Source organism: Lathyrus oleraceus, chromosome 1 (genome assembly GCF_024323335.1).
Source record: "Lathyrus oleraceus cultivar Zhongwan6 chromosome 1, CAAS_Psat_ZW6_1.0, whole genome shotgun sequence".
NCBI classification, from domain to species: Eukaryota; Viridiplantae; Streptophyta; class Magnoliopsida; order Fabales; family Fabaceae; genus Lathyrus; species Lathyrus oleraceus.
The window spans coordinates 326,823,741-326,841,070 of NC_066579.1; the positions used below are offsets into that span (position 1 = coordinate 326,823,741).

The window sequence follows — 17,330 nt, forward strand, 5'->3', positions numbered from 1 at the left end:
CACCCTCAAAATCAACAACAACATTACCAAGGGAACCAAGGGTTCCAACCTAGAAGCAACTATTATCATAACCAAGGTTATGGAGGTGGTTCTTCTAGCCGTCAAAACCCTCCCCAAAATCCTTATCAACCTCAACCTCAACAACCGCCGGTCGTAACTTCTAAATTGGAAGAGACATTGACACAATTCATGCAAATGTCAATGGCTAACCAAAAGAGCAATGACGCGGCCATAAAAAATCTCGAGACTCAAGTTGGGCAACTTGCTAAGCAACTCGCGGAACAACAAACCGGTCCTTCCTTTTCGGCAAACACGCAAACAAATCCTAATGCACATTGTAAGGCGATCATGACGAGAAGTGGGAGGGAGTTGGGTAGTGAGAATAAAAAAAGAGTCGAGAGTGAACAAAGAGAGGAAGAGAAAGAAATTGAGGAGGAAATATTGGAGGAAAATGTTGATGGTGAAGTAGGAGAGTGGAGTGAGGGTGAAGAAGTTGAAAAGAATAAAAATAATGGTGAAGTTGAAAAGAAAAAAGGTGTGGAGATTGAGAAAAATACAAGTGATGAGGTAATAAGGGAGGTAGTAAAAAAGCCTAGATGGAAGAGTGCTAGAGTTGAAAAGGGAAAGGAGGTAGTGAGCGCTACTCCAATCCAAAACCTTCCTTATCCTCATGCCCCGTCCAAAAGGGAGAATGAACGGCATTACGCCCGGTTCATGGATATTTTTAAACAGTTGCAAATCAACATTCCGTTTGCCGAAGCCTTGGAGCAAATGCCCAAGTATGCCAAATTCATGAAGGACATACTAACAAAAAAGCGGAGGTATACGGAACCGGAGACCATCGTCCTTGATGCGAGCTGTAGTGCCATTATTCAAAGGACGCTTCCTAAGAAAGAGGTTGATCCGGGAAGAGTTACATTGCCGGTTAAAATTGGTGACGTCTATGTCGGGAAAGGACTTATTGACTTGGGGTCAAGCATTAATCTTATACCTTTGTCAATTATCAAGAGACTTGGCAACATTGAGATTAAGTCCATCCGAATGACGTTGCAATTGGCGGATAAGTCGACGACCCATCCTCAAGGCGTAGCCCAAGATGTTTTGGTGAAGGTCGACAAATTCTTTTTTCCGGTCGATTTTATTGTTATTGATATGGAGGAAGATGATGATGCTCCGCTCATCTTGGGCCGACCGTTCATGAAGACCGCGCGAATGATGATAGATGTTGACGACGGTTTAATGAAGGTGAGAGTTCAAAATGAGGAAGTTACATTCGATCTATTCGAGGCAATGAAGCATTCAAAAGATAGAAATGATAGCTTTCGCATCGATGTGATCGAAGACGCTATTATGGAGGTTTCAAAGCATATTCATGAGATATCTCCTATGGAGTTAGCTCTTGACGACTCATTGGAGGTTTTCACTGTTGAAGAAGAGCTAGCTCTTGAGGAATGCTTAAAGGAACTTGATAGTTTAGACGACCTACAACCATGGGAAGTAGAGGAGGAAAACTTGAAAAAGGAGGTTATTGATGAAAAAGCGCCAATTGAATTGAAAGTGCTACCCTCTACTTTGAAATATGTATTTCTAGATGAGACCGAGGCAAAGCCGGTCATCATAAGCAACCTTTTGACAAATAAAGAAGAAGCCCGTCTAATCATTGTGCTAAAAACAAATCAAGAAGCCATGGGTTGGACTCTTTCCGATCTAAAAGGAATTAGTCCATCCTATTGTATGCACAAGATTTTGATGGAGGAGGATTTTAAGCCGGTGGCTCAACCACAACGCCGCTTAAATCCTACCATGAAGGAGGTTGTTCGAAAGGAAGTGGTAAAGCTATTGGATGCGGGAATGATTTACCCGATCTCGGATAGTCCGTGGGTTAGTCCTGTGCACGTTGTTCCGAAGAAGGGGGGGATTACCGTAATCCGGAATGACAAGGATGAATTGATCCCCACTAAAGTTGCAACGGGGTGGAGAATGTGTATTGATTATAGGCGGTTGAATACCGCGACTCGAAAGGACCATTTTCCACTCCCATTTATGGATCAAATGCTCGAAAGACTATCGGGCCAACAATACTATTGTTTTTTGGACGGCTACTCCGGGTACAACCAAATTGCGGTTGACCCGGCCGATCATGAGAAGACGGCTTTCACGTGTCCGTTTGGAGTGTTCGCATACCGAAAAATGCCCTTTGGGCTGTGCAATGCACCGGCGACTTTCCAACGATGTGTGCAAGCCATTTTTGCCGATCTGATAGAGAAAACAATGGAAGTCTTCATGGATGACTTCTCGGTATTTGGTGGGTCTTTTAGTCAATGCTTGGCGAACTTGAAAACAGTGTTGGAGAGATGTGTGAAGACCAATTTGGTGCTTAATTGGGAGAAGTGTCACTTCATGGTGACCGAGGGGATCGTGCTAGGCCACAAAGTCTCTAGAAGGGGGCTTGAAGTGGATAGAGCTAAGGTCGAAGTGATAGAAAAATTACCTCCTCCGGTGAATGTGAAGGGCATCCGTAGCTTTTTGGGGCACGTCGGGTTCTATCGGCGCTTTATCAAGGACTTCTCAAAGGTGGCTAAGCCTTTGAGCAATTTGCTCGCTAAGGACCAGGTATTTCTCTTGACCGATGATTGTTTGCAAGCTTTCGAAACTTTAAAAGAAAAATTGGTTACCGCTCCAATAATAGTCGCTCCCAATTGGAATGAAAATTTTGAACTAATGTGTGATGTGAGCGACTACGCAGTTGGAGCGGTACTTGGCCAAAGAAAAGACAAAAATTTTCATGCGATACATTATGCGAGTAAGGTTCTTAACGAGGCTCAAATAAACTATGCCACTACGGAAAAAGAACTACTTGCAATAGTGTATGCGCTAGAAAAGTTTAGGTCTTCTTATAGGGTCTAAAGTCGTAGTGTATACCGACCACGCGGCGATTAAATATCTGCTAACCAAACCGGATTCGAAGCAAAGGCTCATCCGTTGGATCCTCTTGTTACAAGAATTTGATGTGGAAATAAAAGACAAGAAGGGGTCGGAAAACTTGGTAGCGGATCATTTATCCCGCTTAGTGAATGTGGAGGTTACCGCGTCTGAAAAGGAAATCCGGGAAGAATTTCCTGATGAAAAACTGTTTAAAGTTCAAGTTAGGCCGTGGTTTGCAGACTTTGCGAACCACAAGGCTAGTGGTTTTGTGCCTTCCGACCTAACTTCGAACCAAAAAAGGAAGTTCCTTTCGGATGCGAAGTATTATGTTTGGGATGACCCATACTTGTTTAAGTTGGGTAGTGATAACCTATTAAGGAGATGCGTAACTGGCGATGAAGCGCAGAGCATCCTTTGGCATTATCACAACTCGCCTTACGGCGGACACTATAATGGGGTTAGAACGGCCACTAAAATTCTTCAATCGGGATTTTAGCGGCCCACTATTTTCAAAGACGCACATACCCATGCGCAAAGTTGTGACAGTTGCCAAAGAAGCGGTGGGATAGGTAAGAGAGACGAGATGCCTCTCCAAAATATCCAAGAAGTGGAAGTATTTGATTGTTGGGGCATAGATTTCGTAGGACCATTCCCACCCTCTTATGGGAACGAGTACATGCTTGTCGCAGTCGATTATGTCTCTAAGTGGGTTGAGGCGATTGCATCACCTCGGGCGGATGCGAAAACGGTGATAAATTTTTTGAAGAAAAACATATTTTCCCGTTTCGGAACCCCCCGAGTGTTGATAAGTGACGGAGGGTCACACTTTTGTAATGCACCTTTGGAAACTATTTTAAAATATTACGGTGTATCGCATAGGGTGACAACTCCGTATCACCCACAGGCTAACGGGCAAGCTGAGGTCTCTAATCGTGAGATTAAGAGAATCCTCGAAAAAACCGTGTCTAATTCAAAAAAGGAGTGGTCCCAAAAATTGGACGAAGCATTATGGGCCTACCGTACGGCCTTTAAAGCTCCAATTGTCTTAACTCCCTTTCAATTGGTATTTGGTAAAACTTGCCACTTGCCGGTTGAATTGGAGCACAAAGCCTTGTGGGCCCTAAAATTTTTAAATTTCGAAAATGAGTTGGCCGGTGACAAAAGGAAGGTGCAACTACTTGAGTTGGAAGAGATGCGCAATGCCGCATACCACTCAAGTTGGTTGTACAAGGAAAAGGCAAAAAAGTATCACGACAAGAAGCTCCGTAACAAAGAATTTGTGCCCGGACAATTGGTCCTATTATTCAACTCCAGGTTGAAATTGTTTCCCGGGAAGTTGAAATCAAAATGGTCCGGGCCATTTCGGGTGAAAGAGGTGAAGGAGTATGGGGCTATTGTCATCGAAGACATGGACAAGAAAGATAGTTGGACCGTGAATGGCCAACGATTGAAAGTTTATCTCGGCGGTCATGTGGATCGCAAGAGCTGTGCTATACCGCTTGATGCTCCTCTATGAGCATCACACCGTCGAGCTTAGCCGACGTTAAACAAGCGCTAGTTGGGAGGCACCCCAACATTGTAAGTATTTACTGTTTTTTTGTGTTGTGTTGTGTTGGGTTTCCTAGTGCTAACCATGCTGTCTGAACATGAATTGCTGCCTTTGAAAAGGCATTTGCTGTCATACTCGCTAGCTGCTCGCTAGGCGAGGCAGTAGCGAGCAGACTCGCTAGCTGCTCGCTAGGCGAAGCAGCAGCGAGCGCTGCATGACATCACTTATTTAAGTCTCAGCAGGGCACTCATTTTTGCCCTAACACAACTTTGCTGTTTTGCAACCCTGCTGAGAAAATTTTTACAGAGCTCTCCACACTCTCTCATTTGCATCACTCTCACTAACACTCCATCTCTATTTGGTCCATTGCAAACCCTGCTCACTTCATTTCAATCAAATCACTGTAACTAAGGTTTGCCCTACTACATTTTCTTTTTGTTTGAACTTTATATTTCCAATTTGAATGTCAATTAGGATGAGTTGTGGTATGGGAAACCTTGGGTTTGCATGTGGGATTTTCGGTTTTGCAAATTGGGATTTTAGGTTTTGGAATTGGGGATTTTAGGTTTTGAATGTAAATATGTAATCCCCAATAGCATAGAACGGTTATTTAATTGATAAATCATTAGGTTCTGATGTTGGAACCATTAGAGTATGGGTTTTGGGAAATATTCTTTGAACATGCTGAAAACCCAAAAACCCGTAAGGTTCGCTAGCACTCGCTAGGCGACCCTAGGGCGAGCGTTCGCTACCACTTCGCTAGGCGAAGCAGCAGCGAGCATGACAGTCTTTTGAAAAATGGTTTTGCTGTCTAATCTGTTTGGTGTGTGCTGTTTCCTTTTATATTTTGCAGATGGAGTCAAGGTCTGAAGTGTCAAAGAAAAGAAAGGGAGGAAACACTTCCCGGTCTGTACCTATCCAGTTTGATAATGACAAATTTGTCGGCCCGAAGCAGGCCGCCAGATACATTTCTCTGGAGAAACGGAAAATTCTTCCGGAGAAGCGATTCCTCATCAACCCTCAGGGCACGAACAGAACTTTTGCCGGGTTGATTGACACAAAGAAATGGGATCGGTTGATTAATCCCCTGGAGCACTATGACATAGCAACGGTGCGTGAGTTTTATGCAAACGCACTGCCTGATGACGACGAGCCCTTTACTTGGATATCTAGAGTGGCCGGGCGTCCAGTTGCATTTGATCGGGATGCCATCAATCGAGTCCTTGGGGAACCGCTCCAGTTGGGAGCTGAAGAGAGGGACCAATACCACACTGACCTACGGCTTCACCGGGATGTTCCAGCCATTTCTGCTGCCCTGCTATTAAGGGGGAAATCTGTTGAGTTGAACCCATCTGGGGTTCCAATGAGGTATCACAGGGAGGACATGACTCCCATGGCTCAACTGATATTGCTGTTGGTGCTGACGAACATCCAGCCAAAGTCCCACACCTCTACAGTGCCGATCCCAGTGGCACATTTGGTCCATTCTATCCTCACCAACGTCCAGATCGATGTGGCGAGGATCATCGCTAATGAGCTTAAGTCCGTGATCGAAAGCGGGCTAAAGTCGGGGGCTCGTGTGAATTGTCCCCTAGCTTTCCCGTGCTTGATCATGAGTTTGTGCATTCAGGCAAGGGTGAGACTTCCGTCTCGGGGTCAGGTAAGGATCCCACCACCTATCGATGACCGGTACGTGGCAAAATATTGTAGAGCGAAGAATGCCAGAGGCAGTGCAGCTACAGAGAGTACCCGGGCTTCTGATGGTCCTGGTACTTCTACTCCTGGACTAGATCCTTACCTGCAGGCTGTGTGTGATTATAGTTTTGAATGGATGGCGGCATCCCAGAGAGCAATGATAGATATGCACGACTCTATGCAGCGGTTACAGCTGCAGGGAAGTGGTGCTCATGCCTTGATGACGCGTGAGCAGTTTCTGCTTAACGCCAACTGGCCTGTGGACAGGCCTGTTTATGGTGAGGGGGCGGGCGCTGGTGCGTCTTCAGGTGCTGTAGCTGATGATGATGATGATGTTGAGGATGATGAGGCTACCGGTTCTGAGGCCGGTAGCGAGGAGGATTCTGAGCCCTTAGAGGGTTGAGTTTTTGTATTTTTCATTTTTATGTTTATTTCTATTGTAGTTTCGGATTCTGTATTTTGTACTGTTGGGGTGTTTTGTCCCCCATGAACAATTTAAATTTTCAGTAATGTTATTTATTTATGTTTTTAATTTTGTTTAAATTTTTGGTTGGTTAAGTGGCAAACCTTCTAGATTGGTTGCTCCTCAAAGAAGTACCCAATGAAGGTGCATCCAAGCTTGGATGGCAATGATAAGAATAAACAAGTGAATGAGGCTAAGGTACATGGTTACCTTCGGCTAGAATGATAGAATGCATTAGGAACTTTACTCTTTTTGGTAAATTGAATATTGTCTTTTTGCAACATAATTGAATGAATGTTTCATCTAGAACTTTAAACCACAAATTGTGAGGAAACCTCCATTGTACACTTAAATGCTGGATTCTAATAAGTTTTGTGGATTCATTTGATTCATGCTTTGTCTTTTATTATTGTGAATATGTGGAAGCAATTAGAAATGATCAAGGCACTTGTTTTTTATCGAGCACAACTACATCCAAAAACAACTTACCTGTGAGCAGAGAGAGTATTTGTTAACCCCCTTTGAGCTTAAACAGTTGAATCTCAGCTTGAAATAAAGCGAGATTTCAAAAATCTTTTTTTTACAACCCGGAAAATCTTGATTATTGTTCTTTTGCTGTAAAAAGTTAAGAGCATTCACTTAGGGTGAGTAAGAAATAAGTTGGGGAGAATCGGTAAGTACCACAACTCTTGAAAAAAAAAAACCGAGCAAGCATTGAAAATAAAAATATAGTAAAGAAACATCTGTTTTGTAAATATGATGTGAAAGAAAAGAACAAAAATAGAAAGAATAAAAATGAATGCTTGCTTGGAAGAAAAATAGTGAAAAATAAAAATTGAGTTGTGGAATATGAGTTGTGAAGGTTTAAAATAAGAAACAAATGAAACAAAGTCGAGATGTGTGAATAATATACTGTGAATGTCTCTTTTGCATCGGCACTTTCGTTTCAATGGCCTTAGAAATGACCCTTGTTTGTTAACCTAACCAAGCTTCAACCGAAAAGCCCTTAGTGATCTTTATGCTTCCACATTACCATTTATGATTGTTAGACATTGTATGAATCTATTTGATTTCTTCATTGTTTGTTAGAGAGTGAGATTATTCCCGCGGTTGCAAACGCGTAAATTCTTCATTCCTTATTCGAAGAGGAGAGATAGGGTGATTCATTCAGAATAATATTGTTGTAGATAGATAAATATTTCGCATAGCTATTAAGTTTTAGTTCTTGTGTATTATTTTATTCGAACCGTTGGACACCTGTATATGCTGACTCACTTGTGTTTGAGCCGTTTTATCCAACTTCGGAGAAACCATTTTCTTAAAGCAAATCCTCTTGTCCTTCAAGAGGCATACTTTGCTTGAGGACAAGCAAGAATCTAGTTGGGGAGAGTTGTTAGATACCCAAAAGTGCTTATTTGAGCTATCAATTAAGGGTATCTTTCACTCTATTTCCTTGCTAAATTGTCAAAACCACCTTTGTTTTAACATGAAATGCAATACATTGATAAACGATCTTGGTACCTTTGATTTGTGTGTTATTGTGCAGGAAGAAGGCATGAAATAATTGAAAATGAAGACACAAGAAAGTTGGCAAAGGAACCAAAGAAATCAAGCATTCATCAGCCTGCTCGCTAGGCGAGGGCTGTGGCGAAGCATTCGCTAGGCGAGCGCCCAGCGAAAAGCTCCAGTAAATTATCAATAAATTCGCTAGGCGAGCTGCTAGCGAAGGTGGTAGCGAGTTCATTCAGTTTTGATGAAAAGCGCAGCCAACACTCACTCGCTAGGCGAGGCTCTAGCGAGTTGCCAGCGAGCATTCCAGTAGCCAAACCTTTCAACCTCGCTGGGGCGAAGGTTGAAGCGTGCCCTTCGCTAGGCGAAGGTTTTGTTCGCTAGGCGAACATGACAGTCTGAGATAGACTGTGTCTCTGGGCGCAGGTGCCTCTTGTGCCTCAAGTAGACCCTCGCTAGGCGAGTCATTCTGCTCGCCTAGCGAGCATGACAGCCCAGTACTGCTCTATAAGTAGCAAGTGCCACTTTTGAGAGCCATACCTTAGTTTTACCTAATTTTTCCACTTTTGTACTTTCTTAGAGATATTTTTCCAGCATTGTTCTTAGGATCTTTTATGCCCTAGATTTCATTTCTCTTCATCTTGTAACCATCTTCTACAAAAAGAAGGTGGATTCCCATCCAATCTCGATTATCCGACTTGGATGTTGATCAACCTTCTTCCGAAACTTGCCGACCAAGCTACCATGAAAATGAGTAGCTAAGTCATCCATTTGTCAAGGTTAGATGTAGGTGATTACTAGCTTTGTGTGTAAATGTAAGGATCTTCATGTGTAAACTCTTTAATGGTGAATATATGATGAAAACTTTGTTTCTATTTAAAACTCTTTGTGTTGGTTTATGATCGAGAGATGTTTACCAACTCTTGACCTAGGTTTTCATCCAATCTTGTTTATTAGCTAGAGATAGTAATGAATGATTTTGTTCACCATAAGGTTGAACCAAAAAGTTGTCATTTTGATAGATTGTGTTCGAGAGAAACAATGGATCAAAATGGGAAAACTCACAATGTGTGTTCGAGAGAAACATATTGGGAGGACTTTGTGAAATGATTTATCATCTAAAGGAGTTTATATGATTGTTGACCGAACAAATACATGCAAAGTGATCATTGAACCCTAACTTTGGCAATATTTCTCATTTATTCAAATCAAAACTTTTACCGCAATTTATTACCTTTTTATGCAAGATAACGTGACAACCAACCAAAACCCTATTGTTACTTAAGCTAAGATTAATACAACCATCGAACGGCGGTGATATCTTACAATCCCTGTGGATACGATAACAAAAACCCGACACGTAAATTTACAACTAACAGTCATTCATCTTTTTTTCTTCATGAAGATATATCCATGCCATTCATATTCATGTAACTTTATACATCTTTGATTGATGTTGTTGTACCTTTGTTCATGTTCACATGTTGTACATATGTGTATACATTCCATGCTTGATATTATTATGATCATGCTTTCATATCTTTGTTGATGTCATGCTTGAACATTTTCTTTACCATGTGCTTATAATTTTTAATGTCATGTATGAACAGCTTCTTCATCCTTGTTTGTCCTTGTTGATGTCATGTTTGAACATCTTATTTACCATTTGTTTATCTTTGTTGATGTCATGCTTGAACATCTTCTTTATCATGTGCTTATATTTGTTGATGCCATGAACATCTTCTTCACTTGCTTATCTTTGTGGATGTCATGTTTGAACATCTTATTCATCCTTGTTTGTCCTTGTGGATGTCATGTTTGAACATCTTATTTTCCATTTGTTTATCTTTATGGATGTCATGCTTGAACATCTTCTTTATCATGTGCTTATATTTGTTTATGTCATGCTTGAACATCTTCTTCATCTGGCTTATATCTTGTTTATCTTTTTGCCTAAATCCAAGGGAAAGACCTCTTTATTAACTTCATGTCATAGGTTTTAGCAATTCGTAGTTTCCCTTTGACCTTATTAGAGTCATTTTTACTTTCAACTTATATTTAAGTAAGAGTTATTTGGTAACTCTTGTAAGTATATTTGTTATGAACACTTACTTCCCCCTTTGGAACCTTGATCACTACCAAGTGTTCTTTCACCCTTAGTTAGGTGAACTACGGTTGCTCTGATTCCGTCCTTATAAGGATACGTAGGCACATGACCGCGAAGTTTTGGTGAGCAAACTTAATGAAACCTTTAGGTCCTTCCCAACAAAACATTTCCAAATAATAGCAAACAAATAATAACATAACACAAATACTTTCAAAAGGTTCCTATAGGATACTATAGATACTGAGGATGCTAATACCTTCCCTTAGTATAACCAACCCCCAAACTTTAGATCTCTTCGCATTGTTTTTACATTGCACAATTAGGGTTTTATTCGATCTTTTCCCCTTCCCTTGGATAAATTAAAGTTCGGTGGTGAACATTTAGTGTTTTGTGATTCAAGTTAATACAATAGCTTGATATCCGATTCTCACCGTGATAGAAATGGCGACTTCATTGGGTACACATTGAAAGAGGGTTAAGCCTATTTTTATTATATTTGTGTTGTTATTATTAGTTATTTTCCTTGTTTGTTTGGACCTTTATTTTGGGTGATCCATTGTATGGTGAGGTAATTCCTAACCCGGACTTGAGTGTACATAAATAAGATAGGATGTGGTATAGTCAAGAAGGCTTATAGGGAGTTTAATCCCGAACAAGCTGACTTGAGAATCCACCACTCATGTGGAGGTTCCCTTTATAATTAGTATTCTTGATCAAGCAATTGTGAAAACATATACTATATTGATTTGGGTAACCTGATAAGTTGAGGACCTTAGTAACCCCCTTTACCCCACTTGGTCTTTAGGATGTAGTGCAATGACTATGAAGGTGTAAATCTGAAATAGTTGATACGCGATACTACACTCAAATTAGATTCTCTTGAGAATATTATTAACTCCCGAGTAATTGGCGTGTTGATAATATCCGAAAGATGGGTCAATGATTTTTGGGAACCTTTGTAGAACCCGTTGTACAGGTACAAAATAAACCCATAGTACATTTGGGATGGTTAGACCCATGGCCTCATGCTCGCAACGTCGAACCTTTGAACCCTATTTGTGTGTGACCCTTGTTTGTGTGTTTGTGCATTCATGCATCCATGCTTCATAAACAACATTTTTTTTAACAAAGTTTTCAAGGAACTTAGGAACTTTTGTTGCAAACATTAGGTTTATCATGGATTTTGGAAGGAAACAGACTCAAAAGTACACTTTCAAGAGTCCTAAGTTAGAAGACCTAAGGAGATTGGGATCTTTGGTTGTTGACATAGAGGCTTTCAGCAAAAGATATGGACACTTGCTCTCTCTTTTGAAGATCAACATGGCAGATGGACTTCTTTCTACTTTGATTCAGTTTTATGATCCCGTGTATCACTGTTTCACTTTCCCCGACTATCAGCTTATGCCAACACTTGAAGAATACTCTCATTTGATTGGTGTTCCTATTTCTAGTCAAGCTCCATTTTCTGGTTTGGAGGAAGATCCCAAAGATCAAGACATTGCAAAGGCTACTCACTTGAAAATGTCAGAGATCATGGATCACATGACCACAAAAGGAAAAAAGCTTGGTTTGATAGCTAAGTTTATAATGAACAAAGCTCAGTATTTTGATAGAATGAGGAGGGTGGATGCGTTTGAGGTTGTTTTTGCTCTACTTATATATGGATTGTTCCTCTTTCCTAGTTTTGATGACTTTGTTGCCATGGATGCCATCAAGATCTTCTTAATAGGAAATCCAGTTCCTACTTTACTTGCTGATGCCTATCATTCTGTTCATATGAGGAATTCTTACAGCGGAGGAATGATTACATGTTGTGTGCCTATGTTGTACAAGCGGTTTATTTCTCACTTGCCTAGGTCTCATGCGTTTGGGATCTTAAGGATGGTCTTTTGTGGTCACAGAAGATTATGTCGCTCACACATTCAGATATTGTTTGGTATAGTCGTGACTATGATGGAGTTAGCATCATTGATAGTTGTGGAGGATTTTCTAATGTACCTCTCCTTGGTACAAAAGGAGGCATCAGTTACAACCCAATCCTAGCTCGGTGTCAACTCGGTTATCCAATGACAGATAAGCCAAAGAATATTCACTTGGAGGGTTTGTTCTTTAAGGAATGTGAAGATTGCAAAGCGCTCAAAGAGAAGATTATGCACGCTTGGTGCCATGTTCATAAGTTAGAAAAGAAAGTCTTAGGGAAGACAAATTGTGTCTCCTTAGAACCTTATCTTAAATGCCTTATCCTCGCTAAGAGCCTTTGCCTTTAGCTGACAAAGAACCTACCTATATCTTCATGACTAATGCAGAGAAGTTGAAGATTGCTTTGAACAAAGTGCATCGAGAAAGGGACGCTTGGAAGAACAAGTATCAAATCATCAACAATGAGGATGAAGAACTTCAAAGGCAGTTAAAGATGAAGAATGAAGAAGAGCTCTCCAGCAATAAGAGGAAGGTGCAAGAGGATTTATTTTCCTATGGTGTTCAGTCAAATACTCCTTTGAAGTTGATCGTAGACAAGCTTGTGCTCGAGAAGGCTGATATGGAAGAACAAATTAAGAAGCTCAACTTGAGGCTACTAGGGGAATCTCCTTAGGACTTTACTTAGCTTTTATTTAGCTTTGTTTAGAACTTTTGAAAGTGTACTCAAATTTTGTAACTCCCTTTGATTAATGAAATGAGTTTCTTTTGGTCATTGTTATTTGCCTTTTGATGTTTGCAATTATCTCTTATGTTCCTTGAAACTTTTAAAAAATTGCATTTTCATTCATGCACATGTCATCACACTTGCATTTTTTATCAAAATAAAAACTCATTTCCGTCATTTCTTCTCCAATAGTTTCCACATTGAGACCTTCACACCAGTACAACACCAGAGCTCTAGCCCGACGTAGAATGGCCGAGCAAGAGCAAGAGATGGAAAGAGTCGATGAAGAGTTTATAGATCTACGTGGCAATATAGGTCAAATCATGGAGATGTTGCAAGTAATACGTGCAAAGATGGATATTCAACCCACAATTGTTTCTGAGATCGTCAATCTGGTGATTAATCCTCATCTAACAGTTACTACTCCAGCAACTTGGCCCCCCTTTGGTCTTCCTCATAGTTTTGTGCCTCCTCCTCAAGGACACTCCACTCAATACACAGTTCCACTAACTACTGAAGTTAATCAAGTGATTCCCACTTTTGCACCCACTGCCATGCACACTCGAGTTTAATCGTACTTCAATCATCATCAACAAGTGTATGATATACCTGATATGTCTGAAGAAGGTGATGAAAGACATGAAAAGTTGAGAGAAAATGTTGAAACCATTGAGAAAAGGCTGAGAGAAATGGAAGGTGATCAGATCTTTGGTGTTGCTGCCAGAGAAATGTGCCTTGTATCTGGATTGGTGATCCCCGCAAAATTCAAGACACCCAACCTTGATCAATATGAAGGAGCTACTTGTCCCAAAAGTCATCTCATCATGTATTATATAAAGATGGCAGCTCACGTGGACAATGACAAACTCATGATCCACTGTTTCCAAGACAGTCTGAAAGGTGCTTCTTCCAAATGGTACTTGACCCATGATCAGACTCGCATCCGTTATTTCCAAGATTTGTCTGATGCTTTCATAAAACAATACAAGTACAACATGGATCTAGCTCCCGATAGAAGGCAGTTATTAAACATGTCCCAAAAGGATTATGAATCCTTTAAAGATATGCACAAAGATGGAGAGAGACTGCATCTCAAGTGGAACCTCCATTTACTGAAAAAGAATTGGCAGATTGGTTCGTCAACACAGTGCGACCAGAATTTTTTGAAAGGATGGTGGGAAGTGTGACTGCAAGTTTTTCTGACTTGGTGGATGTGGGTATCAAAGTGGAACTTGGCTTAAAAAATGGCAAGATGATTATTGTAGCTAGTAATTCCAACAATACCAACAATACCAAGAAATTCTCTAGCAATTTCCATAAGAAAAAGGAAGGAGAAACAAATGCAGTGATGGGTAGTAGAAGAAAGAATTAGCCTTGGAAAAAGCAACAATATTTTGCTCAACAACATTATGTTCAACAACCATGATTTTCTCAACAGCCGTATGTAGCAGCTATTACACCAACTTTCAATCAGCAAGTCCCAGTGCATCAGTCGACTCAAGCAATTCCGATCTTTCAAACAACACCCAACGTTCCAACTTATCAGCAAGCGCCCAATGCTCCAGCTTATCAACAAAGGACTCCAGCTCCACGCCAAAATGCTCCATTTTAAAATAGAAGACAAGGTAGAAAACCTCTGATTCCTCAGATTCCTATGTCTTTCACTGAATTATATCTGGCATTGTTGAAGAAAGGGTTAGTTGTTCCAAGACCTTTGGGACCTCCACCAGATCCTCTCCCACCATATTACAATCCCAATGCACATTGTTTGTTCAATGAAGGTTCCCCGGGGCATGATTTGGAAGGTTGTTATGCCTTAAAACATATTGTGAGGGAATTGATTGAGAAGAAGATTCTTTCATTTGGGGATATCAGTCCGAATGTCAAAAATAATCCTTTGCCCGCTCATGGGTCTGTAAATGCTATTGATGATGACCCTGATGAAGGTCTGATTCTTGATGCAACCAAAATCAAGACTCCGCTCAAAGATTTTCATGCAAAGTTAGTAGAAGCAGGTTTATTGAAAAATTGTCATAAGAGTTGTGAAGAATATACTATTGGTCCTAAAGGATGTGAAATGGTTCGAAAGGATATTCAAGAATTGATTAACCAAGGTGTGTTGCAAGTAAGCGGTCGTATGAAAAAGAATGAGGTAGCAGTGATTGAACCCATCTTCAATCTACCTGAGTTAAGTACTACAACACCAATCTTCAACACTCCAGAGCCAATATTCAACATTCTAGATTCTACTGTTGTTCAGCCAATTTTCAACATTCCAGAATCAGTTGAACCAATCTTCAATATGCCTAATCCAGTGCTTGTCCAAAGGCCTAGCTCTTTTCCTTTTGGGAATACTAAAGTCGTGCCTTATAAGTATGATATAGTTGTGGCTAACCAAAGGTCTGAGAAAGTAAGTCAGAAAGAAGGTCTAAATATTGCAAGCACTGATATAGCAGTGGGAAGTAGAATGACCCGCAGTGGTCGCATTTATACCCCTTAGTTCAACTTGGCTCCGCCAATTCCACCGAAAGAAACCACCACTACTGTTACCGACAAAGGTAAAGAGGTGATCACGACTGATAAAGATGTTGAATTTTTTAGGATTATCAAGAAGAGTGATTACAAGATTATTGATCAGCTGCATCAAACTCCTTCAAAGATATCCATTTTGTCTCTTCTCATGAGTTCTCCAGCTCATAGGAGTGCCTTGCAGAAATTGTTAGCTCAGGCTCATGTCACTCACGACATTACTATTGATCAATTTGATGGGGTCATTGCCAACATTACAGCATGCAACCATCTCAGCTTCAGTAGAGAAGATTTGACGAAGGATGGCCAAGACCATAATCGTGCTTTTCACATATCTGTGAAATGCCAAGAAGATACCCTAGAAAGAGTCCTTGTGGACACTGGCTCCTCTCTGAATGTTTTACCTAAGAGGATGCTCACTAAGTTGGCATATCAAGGGACTGATATGAGGCCAAGCGCATTAATTATCAACGCATTTGATGGATCGAGGAGGACCGTCATAGGGGAGGTGGAGCTGCCAATATTAATTGGTCCACATGTGTTTGAAATTACTTTTCAGGTTATGGACATCAATCCAAATTATAGTTGTTTGCTTGGAAGACCGTGGATTCATGCCGCTGGGGCCGTGACTTCCACCTTGCACCAAAAAATGAAATTTGTTATTGATGATAAATTGGTGATTGTGTCCGGTGAGGAAGATCTTATGGTAAGCCACCTCTCTTTGTTCAGTTACATTGAGGCTGATGAGGATGCTTTGGAAACTTCTTTCCAAGCTCTTGAAATAGCCAACATTGTCCTTATGGAAGTCGAAGAACCAAAGGGGAAGGGTATTCCATCTTTTTCATCATGGAACAAAGCAAGATCAACCATTAAGGAAGGAAGTCCCGAAGGTCGGGGAGATGTTATTGATGTCAAACCAAAGCTAGACCGTTATGGGTTGGGTTACAAACCAACTAATGCCAAGAAGAGAGCATCAACCTCCATCAAAGGATGTCCGAATACTATCCAAGAAGTGTTTGTCAGCACTAGATATCAAGTCAATGCTATTGATTAAGATCTTGAAGATGAAGATTTGAGCAACCTGGTGTACCAATGTGATGTGGCTTTGAACAATTGGAAGGCGATTGAAATCCCAGAGATGATTCCTTTGTCAAAGTAATTTGTTGTTTTTCTTTGTTGTTTTCAAAATTCCATAGTTATGCCCAAAGCTATGGACTATTTTGTAGGGCCACCCTTTGCATTTTCAAGATTATATCAATGAAGGCGTTTTTTTAAATTCCAGTTTGTTCATTTACTGCTTTTTCTCTTTCACTTTTAAAGAAAAATGGAAATCTTTCAAAACCATTAAAATGAAAATCATTTTCCTCTTGCATTCCTTTGTTTTTTTACTTTTAATAAAAACAAATCATTTAAACATGCATAATAAAAGAAAACCATGTTGAATCCAATGACTCTACTTTCACTCTTAACTTTGATTCACCAATCTACCAAGCTGAAGAAGAGGGTGAAGAAGATTGTGATGTTCCCGACGAACTAGCAAGATTGGTTGAGTACGAGTACACAGATCTCCAACCACATCAAGAGCAGGTAGAGACAATCAACCTTGGCACCGAGGAAGCGAAGAAAGAGGTCAAGATTGGTACAACACTTGGGGCAGACATCAAAGAAAGATTGGTCAAGCTTTTATAAGAATATGTGGATGTGTTTGCATGGTCATATCAAGATATGCCCGATTTAGACACATATATTGTTGTTCACAAATTACCACTCCGACCAGATTGTCCACCAGTAAAACAAAAACTCCGAAGAACAAGACCAGATATGGCTTTGAAGATTCAAGAAGAGGTCAAAAGATAGTTCGATGCTGGCTTCCTTGTAGTTGCAAAGTACCCTCAATGGGTAGCTAACA

At 40.6% G+C, this 17,330-nt stretch overlaps 2 protein-coding genes across 2 annotated transcripts; both read left to right on the forward strand.

The window, feature by feature from the left end:
• Positions 1-11,568: 11,568 nt before the first annotated feature.
• On the forward strand, positions 11,569-12,841 carry LOC127105035 (uncharacterized). Its single transcript, XM_051042209.1, has 3 exons — positions 11,569-12,083; positions 12,191-12,348; positions 12,555-12,841. The coding sequence occupies exons 1-3, from the start codon at positions 11,569-11,571 to the stop codon at positions 12,839-12,841; spliced, it is 960 nt and encodes a 319-aa protein (XP_050898166.1).
• A 1,705-nt stretch (positions 12,842-14,546) lies between these two features.
• LOC127105048 (uncharacterized) lies at positions 14,547-17,110 on the forward strand. Its single transcript, XM_051042216.1, has 3 exons — positions 14,547-15,302; positions 15,393-16,110; positions 16,851-17,110. The coding sequence occupies exons 1-3, from the start codon at positions 14,547-14,549 to the stop codon at positions 17,108-17,110; spliced, it is 1,734 nt and encodes a 577-aa protein (XP_050898173.1).
• Positions 17,111-17,330: the final 220 nt, after the last annotated feature.

Bases quoted from the DNA above. Each gene is read 5' to 3' on its own strand.
- LOC127105035 (XM_051042209.1), top strand. From the start codon at position 11,569: ATGGCAGATGGACTTCTTTCTACTTTGATTCAGTTTTATGATCCCGTG. The intron at 12,084-12,190 runs GTTTATTTCTCA...TGTTTGGTATAG, and splicing joins GTGCCTATGTTGTACAAGCG to TCGTGACTATGATGGAGTTA. The intron at 12,349-12,554 runs GTTTGTTCTTTA...TGACTAATGCAG, and splicing joins AAAGAATATTCACTTGGAGG to AGAAGTTGAAGATTGCTTTG.
- LOC127105048 (XM_051042216.1), top strand. From the start codon at position 14,547: ATGTCTTTCACTGAATTATATCTGGCATTGTTGAAGAAAGGGTTAGTT. The intron at 15,303-15,392 runs GTAAGTCAGAAA...TATACCCCTTAG, and splicing joins CTAACCAAAGGTCTGAGAAA to TTCAACTTGGCTCCGCCAAT. The intron at 16,111-16,850 runs GTGAGGAAGATC...GCATAATAAAAG, and splicing joins TAAATTGGTGATTGTGTCCG to AAAACCATGTTGAATCCAAT.